We start from the raw sequence: 12,928 nt of genomic DNA, 5'->3' as shown, positions 1-12,928 counted from the left end.
GAACAAAACCCCAAGCTCAGATGAATTCACTAGTGAGTTCTTTAGGACCTTTAGAGAAGACCTACAGCTAATCCTTTTCAGGCTCTTCCGGGAAACTGAAAAACACAAACACACTCCCAAACAGTTTCTATGAAGCAAACATTACCGTGATACCAAAAGTAGACAGAGACAACACAAAAAAAGAGGAGAATTACAGACAGATATTCCTGATGAAAACAGATGCAAAGATCCTCAACAAAAATCAAGTCCAACAACTCATCTGAAAGATCATACACCATGAACTAGAGTGGGATTCATCCTAGGGATGCAAGGATGATTTAACATAGGCAAGTCAATCAATAGACAACACATCAATATAGGAAAAAGAAAATCATACGATGGGGGCTGGAGCAATAGTACAGCAAGTAGGGCATTTGCCTGCTCTTGGCTGACCCATGTTCGATACTCAGTATTCCATATGGTCCCCTGAGCACTGCCAGAAGTAACTCCTGAATGCAGAGTCAGGAGTGACCTCTGAGCATCGCTAAGTGTGGCACAACCCTGCTCCCCAAATCATCTGATCAGATCAATAGATGCAGAGAAAGCATTTACAAGATCAAGCACTCAGTCATGATAAAAACTCTCAATAAAAATGGGAATTGAGAGCAGCCACGCCCATACCCCACAGCTTCCACCATGTGAACAGCCCAGCTTCATGGCTTCATTACACTTTTCCCTTAGTCATAGAAAAGATGCCAACTGAATAAAAGCACAGGTACACTGGCCTTTGGACTGAAAACTCTGGGCTCCCCTTGGGAGGGGGGCAGGTCAAGAACAGTCCCAGTTCTTCCTGTCCTGGAGCTCCTGGAGTACATGGCTACCTCCAAATTCCACAATACTGATATCCTAAGGAGGAGCACATGATATTGGATGGGAAAGTAACATAGATGCCAACTAAGCTTAATGAGCAAAAAAAGGTTCAACTAGCAATGGACAGTTTTGTAAAACCCTCAGACCAGGGCTTAAGACAAGACCCCATGCTCACATATAAAATTTTCATATATTTGCTTTTACTTAAGTATTTTTTAAAAAAATAATTCCATTAACCATTTAGTTGTAACAAGGAATGTGAAAGAAATTATTTTCACACTGGTGATGGTACTGGTGCTAGAATATTGAAGGCCCACAACAACTGTATTATGAACAACTTTGTACACCACAACGATACATAAAGTAAAGAAGTAATCAAAACTTTTAAAATAGAATATCTTTCAAAAAGAGAAATAAAATTTTACTTTCTAGCTCAACATTCACAAAGAAAACCTAAGGTCCAGGGATATAGGTCAAAGAGCTAAAGTGAATGCTACATGTGTGTAAACCTCAGATTCAATCCTAGGCAATGACACAGTCCTCCACCCCCAAAAAAATACTGCCTTCCCCAAGAAAAGCTCCAGGCTCAGAAGACATCCTTGGTAAATTCTATCAAACTTTAAATAATTTCAGCTGTACCATACTCTTCCAGAAAAGAGAAAAGGAAATAATTCCTAATTTAAAGTTTGTAATAACATTACTATCCTGACAACAAAAACAGAAGAAAGATGATATGACAATAAAACTACACACTAATATGAGTTTTTTTTTTTTAATTTAGCAAACTGAATCTAGTAGTGGTGGACATAAAAGCACTTAAGTCATCGGGAACAAGAGGAGATTTTCCTCAGGAAAGTAAATTTGGACTAATGTTCAAGATCAGTGTACTTCACTATCATAAAGTAAGAGATAAAAGCCATAAGAACTGGACCAACAGAAACAAAATCTAAAACATATAAGCATAAAAATCAAGATGACAAGAGCAGAAATTTCATGAGGAACATACTGGATACAAAAAAGAATGAAGTTGGACACTGATGTAACTTAAAATGATGCCAAAACTTTCAAAGTCATCAAGTATGAAACTAATTTATAATAGAGCTAATTATATTTGATCTTAAAAGGTAATTTTATTTCTTTCAGCATAAAACCTACCTTCCATTTGTGTGTTTACTTAAGGCTAAAATGAAAATGAATCCTTATCCACTGAAATACTTTGTTTGGAATACGATGCCCTTAAGCCAACTTGAGAATAGAATGAAGTAAAGGATCATTGTAAAGGTCTTTAATGTAGACAGTCAAGAAGTATACAGTACTATTCCCTCAAAGTAGACGAGTTAACCAAAATTGCCATTCTGATTTGTCAAATGAGTACTGAAAAGTTGTTTCCTTTCATCAGGCTTCATTTTCCTATCCTTTTTAAGATAGCTCAAATCCAGATTTCTCCATTTATTCTCAGCAAATATGTACTGAGTGCCTAATCAGGACCAAGCACTTTCTCCAGTCACTTAAGAATATAATGTAAGAACATGAAAAGTCCCTCCCCTCACAGCACTTAGAAAAACAGCAAAAGGTGAAACAGATATATAAAGAAAGTACCATGTCAATGAGTAATTAATACAATGGAGGAAAACAAGGCAGGGGAGAGAAAAGACTGAACTTGAGGACGCCTCTGTTTTAACAGAGACTGATTACAAGAGAACTAAATGATTTCCAGGTTCATTGTCAGCTCAGAGCGATTTGGACTGTAGACACAGTCCAGTGGGAAGGCATTTTCCTTGCATGCAGGTGACCCCGGTTTGCTCCCCGTCCCTGTATACCACAACTGTGATGTAGTATTTGCTGAAACTTGCTGGCCCCAGCCTCTTAGAACTCAACTCATCCGTTAAATTACCTTTCAATACAATGAATTGAGGTAAACAAGTACCTAAAAACCTTCAGCTACAACTTAATTTAAGGATTACAACTGTTAAGTACTGTAATTCACAAAAGACAGGTTCAATTTATTATACCTATTATTATTTATATCCACTATTTTGCTTAGAATGATAGAATGTTTATTTTACTTTTTTCATCGAATAATATAAAGCAAAGCATAATTATACTAATACAATAAATCAGTCCATTTTGGATTCAAATTTCTATTTCTTTGGAAATGTCTCATTAAAAGAATGTTTCTCAAAAGAGAACACTGTCTACAAACTGACCTATTACATTAAGCTCAAACAATTTTAAATTAATCTCTTAAAAAGTAAATTAGTCCCTAAAGTTTATTTCTTTTTCTACTGGCAGCTATTTTTCATTCACTATTCAGCTCATGTCTAGAATTCACATCTACAGGGCATTAATAAAATAGCTTTTAATTATCTTCTAAGTAACTACATGTAATCTAAAGTTTCATCTAGCAGAATAAGACAGGCTCTTTGTATGTTACATTATTAGCAGATGGGAAAGTTTATTTCTAACATGTAAATGCCAACAGAAGTTTCAGTGAAAGATTAAGAGAGGGACAAAAAAAGAAAAAAAAAGAAACAAAAAAACAACTACCTAAAGATTTTCCCAAAACGAAATATGAGCCAAGAAGACAATAATCATCGAAAGAAATCAAGGGGTTTGAACAGGTAAATATATAAAAACCTACCAGCTCATTGCTTGTAGATGTGAGTCTTAGTTTTTCTTCAATTTCCTTTCCAATTTTCTGAACAGTTACCTGAGTCTGTTTAATTGCACACTGGGCTCTATGAAGCCTAGAAATAAAAGTTGTAGAAAATTTTAAGTGTGTTAACTATAAATTGCACACAGAGCCATAAGTATTAATTGAATTATATATAGGGACAAACCTTCCAGGATAAACAGAATAATGAACCAAAATTATTTCACATTTATATAGCATATTTACAATGAAATGACACATGTTCTAAAAACACCCTTTCCTTACCTGTCTGCCCACGGTAAAGAGAATTAAAATGAAGAACTCATGAGTCTATCTAAAAGTTATTAAAAAAAATAATCTGGTTAAGGGGCTGGAGCGATAGCACAGCAGGTAGGGTGTTTGCCTTGCAGACGGCTGGCCGACCCGGGTTCAATTCCCAGCATCCCACATGGTCCCCTGAGCACCACCAGGCACATTCCTGAGTGCAGAGCCAGGAGTAACCCCTGAGGATTGCCAGATGTGACCCCAAAAGTGAAAACAAACAAACAAACAAAAATAATCTGGTTAAATCACACCCATGGACTACTTCTGGTGCCATATAATTCCATGTACAGGTCCTGCTCCAGAGACTCACAAATAAATCTCAAAAGAGATCAACAGCTACCAAAAGTCCTTCAGACACCCGCTCTTGGCTGAGACATCCAGGGCACCCTGGAATGGGCCAGCCCCGGGCCTGCTCCAGAGCCCAGGCAGTCACTTGCCCCAGACTGCAAAATCGCTACCAGGCCTCAAGCACCGTCTCAGGACTAAATCTCACCCAGAAATTAACCTGCTGAAAATTCAGGTCTTTGTGACTAAACTATCCAGGCTTTCGTGGAGTCAGGATGGCTACCTCCTCCCATTTCTCTGTACTTCTAAAAGCCGTGCAGTCATGCCATTACTCCAAAGCTGCCACCCACTTAAAATTTTTTTTTGATCTTATGTATTATTTTTTATTAAATAAAAATTTTATTTTATTAAATCACCATGTGGAAGATTACAATGCTTTCAGGCTTAGGTCTCAGTTATACAATGCTGAAACAACCATCCCTTCACCAGTGCCCATATACCACCACCACCAAAAAAAAAGAAAAACCCACACAGTACACCTCCCATCACGCCCTCCCCCACCCCCCACCTTGTAACTGATAAGTTTAATTTTACTTTCTGTTTACTTTGGTTACATTCAATATTTCAACACAAACCTCACTATTGTTGTTAGGATTACCCCACTAGATTCAGACCTACTGTGAAGACAAAGGAGGTCATGCGGCTGCAGTAGAGGCCGACCCACTTAAAATTTAACTCCAGCTGCACCAGCCAGTAAAAAATTCTGGATTTCCTAAAGTCACATCTCCATACTCTACAACACTGATAATCCAGTAGTAGCACACCACACTGGATGGACTGTAACACAGAAGGCAACCAATCTTCACTAACCAAATTGTAACACACAAGACAACATATAACATCTCAGTAATCCCTCATACAAAGATTTAATGTCTTCATGGTGAGATTCAACAATTTACATGAATTTTTCATCTAAGGAAATAGTTTTTGATCATTCTGTTAGCAAATTATTGATAATAAGCAATATAAAATAAATTATTGTGGGCCTGCTATGGGTACAGGCTTGAGGGGTGGTTGGGAAAATTGGAGACAATGGTGGAGGGAAGGTGGCAGTGGTGGTGGGGTTGGTGTTGGAATATTGAATGCCTGTAACAAATCATCATGAACAACTTTGCAAAAGACAGTGCTTATATAAAGTGTAGGAGAAAAATATTTACATAAGTAGACCTTACCTATTTCATTTAACCCCAAAATATACTAGCACAGGATTTCTTTAAAAGTTTTGCTAATGACAGGTAAGGCATGATTATTACCATAATGAGATCCACACATAAAATAAAATTTAATGCAATACATTTTAGATTACAGAGCTGAAGGCTTATTTGTGTAAATGAAAACAAGCATTTATTAGATCACATTAGAGGGTTTTATTTTCCTTATTAATATAGGTTAAATCATATAGTAACAATTTGGCTCTTACTGATTTATTTTTGGATCATTCTATTTGTCATTTCTCAAAGTTTTGTTGGAACAGTAATATAAAGTCAATTTGTTCTGTGCTTAAGGGGGTAGCTTAGGGATGGAAAAGTGGGGACATTGGTGTGGGGACTGTCACACTGATAGTGTTGGAACACTAAATGCCTGAAACAACTGTATAATGAACAACTTAGTAAATCATAGTGTTTTTAATTAAAATGAAATTTTAAAAAAGAAAATTGATTACATCCTGAGTATTCCTGGTGTGGTCCAAAACCAGAACAAGAACAACAACAAAAATCTGGATAGAGGGCCGGAGGGACTGGAGTGATAGCACAGTGGGTAGGGCATTTGCCTTGCACACGGCCGACCAGGGTTCAATTCCTCTGTCCCTCTCGGAGAGCCCAGCAAGCTACCGGGAGTATTCTGCCTGCACAGCAAAGCCTGGCAAGCTACCCATGGCATATTCGATATGCCAAAAACAGTAACAACAAGTCTCACTCACAATGGAGACATTACTGGTGCCTGCTCGAGCAAATTGATGAACAACGGGACAACAATGCTACAGTGCTACAGAGGGCTGAAGTGATAGCACAGCATAGAAGATTGTCTTGCACACAGCTAACCCGGGTTCTATCTCTAGTAGCCCATACGGTCCCGTGAGCACTGCCAGGAATGGAGAGCCAGGAGTAACCCCTGCGCATTGCTGGATGTAACCTCAAAAGCAAAAAAAAAAAAAAAAAAAAACCATCTGGGTAGATCTATTATTATACAAATATGGAAAAATGAGGTCCAGAAAAATGAAGTAACTGTAAAGTCACCAAGAGATTATCACTACTTAGCTCTAAGAAAGGAAAAAAAAAACCATGCAATTTGCATCAAAATGGATGGAACTAGAAGATACCAGGCTGAATGAATTCAATCAGAAGGAACAGGATAAAGAATTATCTTTCTTCCCATTTCTCCGCGCCTGCACCCCCAGAATGACTGACGAAGAGGAGGGAGCTGCTTGGGACACCAGCAGCCCACCAGCAACCTGCAGTATGTGACTTCAGAGTTTCCGCCGGGTCCCCCGAGCGGAAATCTCTCTCTCTCTCCTTCAACTTTTTCCCTGGACTTTAGACAGAAACCCAAAACCGCGCGGCCGCGACCTAATGTCATCTTAGTATCAGCAATATGTAATGGTTCCTTCTTAATGGGTCGGACTTTTGTGGGTGATCCTAACAAGAATAGTAAGTATTTTGTTGAAATATTGAAGGCAATCAAAATGGTAGCCATCTCTCTAGACTGAACTAAGCTATATCCCCACGCTGGCTGAGAAGAAATATCCTTCTTTCTTGGGAAGAAACGTGGTGTGGTGTCAAACATAGTGTGATGTCCATTAAGCAAACAGACCTGGTGGCGTGGGAATGGGAAATAAGGGGAAAAATTAGGTACATGGACCATCGGGACGCTGGTGGTATCTCAAGCCGGAGCCGATATCAGCACAAGACCTTTGGTTCCAGAAACTGATTGCAGACACTCTACTAGACTATCAACTAAGCCAGAGCCCCACGCCGGCTGATGACGGGAAATAATCATCCTCTTCGGTTTTTTTCCCTTTGTCAGACAGCGTGGCGATTACTAAACAGGCGTGAACTCGGTGGCGCGGGGCAAGGGGGGAAAAAGAAAAGTTATGTAACAAACAGCGGGACTTAATATCTCTATATTCTTAGCAATGGAGAACTATCAAATGCCTCCTTGGCAATAGGACTGTCTTTTTCTTTTTGGGGGGAAACCCCAACAACGGTAGTGAGTTGTGTGTTGAAACATGGAATGTAATCGAGATAAGGCATAAACGAAGTGAAACTTATCACGTATAAGGGTGGGGACTAGGGAGGTGGGAGGGGGCGGCAGATATACTGGGGGGGTTGGTGACGGAAGATGGGCACTGGTGAAGGGAAGGGTGTTTGAGTATTGTATAACTGACATAATCCTGAGAACTTTGTAACCCTCCACTTGGTGATTCAATAAAAAAAAATAAAATAAAATAAAATAAAATTAAAAAAAAAGAATTATCTTTCTTAAATTTTATTAAATGTTTCATGGCATCATTACATTTCCCAACATTATTGTTATGAATGTGTTGCACAAAAATTTATGACATGAACTTTCTGAAAATTGCCTGACAGTTATGAAAGATTCAAAATCAATCACTGATTTTGACATCAAGGATTTAAGAATCGCAATGAGAAGAGGCTACCTCCTCCCACTACTTCTTGTTCTCGCTGTGCATGTGCACAAGCTTCTTCATAGCAACTCTCTTACAGAGACAGGTAAAGGCTCTGTGTGGTCTTAGGATCACCTTCAGCCTCATATCCTGCCTGACATTCCTTACCTAGCTCTAGCAATATTGTTAAATGTTTATTTTGCCCTCGCTTTTGTTGTTGCTGCTGCTTTGACATTTCGGCAAGGAGGGGAAGCCCCAACACTTTCTTGTGCCACGAAGATCACCAGGCAGACAGGTGTACTACTGAGCTATTTCTGGACTTGGTTCCAGAAATACGAAACTCACAATTCTCCAAACATATCAAGCCGTTTTCTGCTTCTGTTCCTCAGCAGTCTATGTGTCTATAAATTGTTCTGCCTCTTAACAGATATATATGTTCACTCCCAGTCCATTAAAAGCAATTCAAAAGAAATATAAGGAAAACCTTTTCATCAAGTGGTGCTAGGAAAACTGAGCAGCTACATACAAAAGAAAAAAAAAAAGAACTCAGATCTTGTCCTAAAGCCATGCAAATAGTGAAACTGGAATGGATTAAAGACTTCAATATGAGACCTGAATACCTAAGGTACAATAGAGAAAAAAGTAGGCAGAGCTTTCCATGACACTGATGCTAAAGGCATCTTCACGATGAAACACCACTGACAAAGCAAGTGTAAGCAAAGATAAACAGATGAGATTACACTAAACTAGGAAGCTTCAGCATCTCAAAGGAAACAGTGACCAGGATACAGACAGCTCACAGAATAAGAAAAATTATTTATCTAACCCCCATCTGATAAGTGGTTAATATCAAAGATAAATAAGGCACTAGTAGAACTTAACAAGAAAAAAAAAATCTAACCCCATCAAAGAATAGGGAGAAGAAATAAACAGAAACTTCCTCAAAGAAGAAATTCAAATGGCCAAAAAGCACATAAAAAATGCTCTATATCAGTAATCATCATGGAGATGCAAATCAAAACAATGTGGTATCATCTCACACCAGAGACTGGTACACAACAAAAAGTACAAGAAAAACCAGTGCTAGCACAGATGCAGGGAGAAAGGGACTCTCATTCACTGCTACGGGGAATACCAACTAGTCCAACTTATTTGGAAATAATATGGGCATTCCTTAGAAAACTAGAAATTGAGCTTCATTTGACCTAGCAATAGTACTCCTAGAAATATACCCCTGGGGCCCCAAAACACAATGCAGAAAAACCAACTGTACTTTTATACTCATTGCAGCACTACTCATAATAGCCAGAATCTGGAAACCCAAGTTCTAAGAACAGATAATTGGAAAAATAAACTACAGTACATCTACACAATGGAATACTATGCAGCAGTTAGAAAAAATAAAGTCATAAAATTTTCATAAAAAATAAAGTCATGAAATTTTCTTATAAATGGATGAACAAGGACAGTATCATGCTGAATGAAATGAGTCAGACTTACAATGATTGTACTCATTTGTGGGAAATAAAAAGCATAGTATGAGACTACTGACCAAAGACAGTAGAAATGAAGGCCAGGAGGACTGGTCTATGTTTGGAAGTGTGCGACAAGTTGGGGGTTGGGGGTGGGCATGAGACCGAGCACAGTTAGGACAAAGAAGGGACCACTATGATAACGCTAGTTGGAAATGGACAAGAACTGAGTGCTGAAAGGAGGGACAGGGATATACATGATTACCTTTCAATACCTGTACTGCAAACCACAATGTGGGGGTGGGGTGGGGGCAGAGGCATGATAGAAACTGAGGACACTGGTGGTAAGAAATATACACTGATGAAGGGCTGAGTTTTGGAACATGGTATGGAACCCAATCAAGAACATCTTTGTTAACTGTGTATCTTACACTGATTCAATTAAAAGCAAGTGTTGGGGGAAGGGGAAGGATAACAAATTAATATGTATATATACTTAAAGGCAGCTCAAGCATTTTTAAAGGCACCTCTTCCTTCATAGGGCTTCCCTGACTTCTCCAGACAGGTAGAGGCACTCATGCTCTGGAAAGATACATCATGTACCACTTAAGATTACAGAATGACATCTTACAACAGCTACTGATTTCCTTCTCTATTTTCTTACAAGATCTGAGGGGGGAAAAACAACAACTCATTTTTTTAGACTCCCAGTGCTAAGCTCAAGGGTGGCACAAAGGAGGTACTCAAAATATACTTGCTGACTTAACTAATATCTGAATATAAAAGCCCAGTCCTAAGGCTTCATATTTTAATATTAATATCAGAAAGTTTGATATCGTGGTTTTCAAGCTTTAGAACTTCAAAATATTGCATAAAAAACAAATAACTTTTTTATCAAAATGAATCTCAATAATAATTGTAGGGACTATAAACTGGGAGAAGAAATTAGCACAATAATAGACTGGAACTTTAAAAGAGGGGATATGTTGACTAAAACTCATTGGTACTATGCAAACAACCTTGTCAGATGGTAAAGACTTTAAAAATAAAAATGATTCATGACCATAATTAATGTATGACTTCAACTATTTGGCTCTTGCTGCCCCAGACGCTTTCTGATCTTACCTTAGGGGCTTAAAACACACAGACAGAGTCACATTTCCCCCAATCTTCAGTGCTATCCAAATAAGACTCTCCGAACCCCTGCTAGATCAAGACAGAGCTAATAACTCCCCCCTTTCAAGTCCAACAGGAGAAAAGAAGTTTGGAGTGTTTAGACTTTTAAACATAACCTGGGACATCCTGATTCCTCTAGGGGTAAAGAGGCAAAGGACTAAAAGGAAAGGAACCATCTGACCTCTGAACTAGTTAGCCAGTTTCAAAGAAATGGTTCTTGATTTTGCAAACTATGTAAGGGCAATAAAAGGAAGAAATATATACCATCTGGGTGACCATACACCACAAAATACATCCAATGTGAAATAAAAAGCATCATCAATGAGCCAGGAAGACAGTACAGGGGGTAAGGCACTTGTGTACTTGTGGCTCACCCAAGGTTCCATCCCAGACATCACATATGATGCTCTGGGTGTTGCCAGGAGTGATCCCTGAGCTCAGGGCCAGGGATAACCCCTGAGCACTACTAAGTAAAAGACCAAGCCACATACCCTGCCAAAAATTCATTACTAGTGGAAAGAGGAGTAAGCCAAGTAATTTTCTGATAGGTTTCTACTAGAAAATACAGCTAAAATGATTGAAAACAACAGTAAAATTAAAAATGAGCTAAAACATCCTCTAGGTTAGATACTAATATGAATGTAAACATATACTAAATAAAAGGCATTATGACAAAAAAATTAACAAAGACTGAGACCATGACAAGCAGATGCTAACAATAATCTCACTGAAGTTAGAAAACAACTTTTGTCTATTTAGCACTGATAACGGCAGATCCGAAATGGTTCATTCAATTTTAAGACAAATGACAAACCAGAACACGGAACAGCAGTGACAAATAATTCCCTATAGCTTGTAGGGAAAGATGAAAATAGAGAAAGAAAAAAATAAGGCTAACATCTAGTCAGAGAATTAGATTGTAATTAGCAGCTTTGCAATTCCATAATAAAAGGAAAAGATTGGGAAATCATTTATAAATTTTAAGATGTGAAAGAGTGCCTATGCTTTGTATGTTAGAAAAGATCTTTATTCCTTAATAGTAAAGTGACTGGAATACTGTTTTTCTAGAATACAGAAAAACAAGACAGTAAACAGGAGATTACCATGAGGTTACTGAAACGGAGTCAGGAAACATTAAGACATTATCACGATTAAAACTGTAACAGGAAGAATAATATGAGATGACAGAAAAGAGATTAAAAAAACTTGCCATGGGCTCAGAGATATAGTGCAGTGCTTAAGAACACATGCCTGGCAAACTTATAGTTGTGAATGCAAATTCCCACCATCACTCCGGGCACTCCGCAAAGTCTTGGCAGCTCTGCTATGAGCAATTCCTGACACCAAAACCAATTTCTGCCTGTATATACACTCAGCCAGGTGTATGTAAGCACCAAAAACAGCTGTGGCCCAGTGTCCAATACAGAAAGGCCAATTGCACTTCTTTTTGTATTTATTTTATTTTTTGTGAGATACACAGTAACAAAGTTGCTCATGATTGGGTTTCAGTCATACAATGTTCCAACACCCATCTCCTCACAGGTGCACATTTTCTACCGCGAATATTCCCAGTTTTCCAACCACTTCCCCCCCCCCTTGCCCCAGCCTACCTCTGTGGCAGGCACGTATCTCTCTCTCTGTCTCTCTCTCTCTCTCCCCCTCTCGCTCCCCCTCCCCCTCCCTTCCTCTCTCCCCCTTTTGGACATTAGGGTTTGCAGTACAGGTACTGAAAGGATATCATTTATTTCACCTAGTTTGCCTACTTTCTGGCAAGCTACCCGTGGTGTATTCAATATGCCAAAAACAGTAACAAGTCTCACAATGGAGACGTTACTGGTGCCCACTCGAGCAAATCGATGAACAACAGGACGACAGCACTACAGTACAGTGCTATGTACTTTCAACTAAGTTCTTGTCAGGGGTGATCATTTTCAACTATCATTGTCATAGTGGTCCCTTCTCTATCCTAGCTGCTCTCCACCCCCCCCCTCACAAACCTGTAGTAAGTTTCCAACTATGGGCCAGTCCTCCTGGTCCTTGATTCTACTGTCCATGAGTATTAGTCTCATATTATGATTTTTTTAAATATCCCACAAATAAATCCAATAATTCTATGTCTGTCCTTCTCCCTCTGACTCATTTCACTCAGCATGATACTCTCCATGCCCATCCATTTATACTCGAATTTCATTACTTCATTTTTCCACTGGGCAGATGTACATAGTTTCTTTAGCCAGTCATTTGTTCAAGGGCTGCCATCTGCACTTCTAGCTTCATTGCAGCACTGTTCACAATAGCTAGAATTCAGAAACAAGCCAAGTGCCGGAATCTGGAAACAGACAACTGGATAAAAAGCTCTGGTACATCTACACAGTGGAATACTACGTAGTCACCAGGTAAAATGAAGTAATGAAATTTCCTTATATATGGATGGATATGAAGAGCATTATGTGGAATGAAATGAATCAGAGGGAGAGGGACTGA

At 38.8% G+C, this 12,928-nt stretch overlaps 1 protein-coding gene across 1 annotated transcript in view; it reads right to left on the bottom strand.

The window, feature by feature from the left end:
- UVRAG (UV radiation resistance associated) overlaps positions 1 to 12,928 on the bottom strand; it is a 296,340-nt gene that overhangs the window by 161,041 nt on the left and 122,371 nt on the right. The window contains exon 7 of the mRNA XM_004610830.2: positions 3,491 to 3,596. Within this exon, the coding sequence (XP_004610887.2) occupies positions 3,491 to 3,596 (106 nt within the window). The remainder of the gene's footprint in view (positions 1 to 3,490; positions 3,597 to 12,928) is intronic.

Source organism: Sorex araneus, chromosome X (assembly GCF_027595985.1).
Source record: "Sorex araneus isolate mSorAra2 chromosome X, mSorAra2.pri, whole genome shotgun sequence".
Classification (NCBI taxonomy): Eukaryota; Metazoa; Chordata; class Mammalia; order Eulipotyphla; family Soricidae; genus Sorex; species Sorex araneus.
Note: the sequence above shows the minus strand (reverse complement) of the source record. Positions and strands in the feature narration are given on the sequence as shown.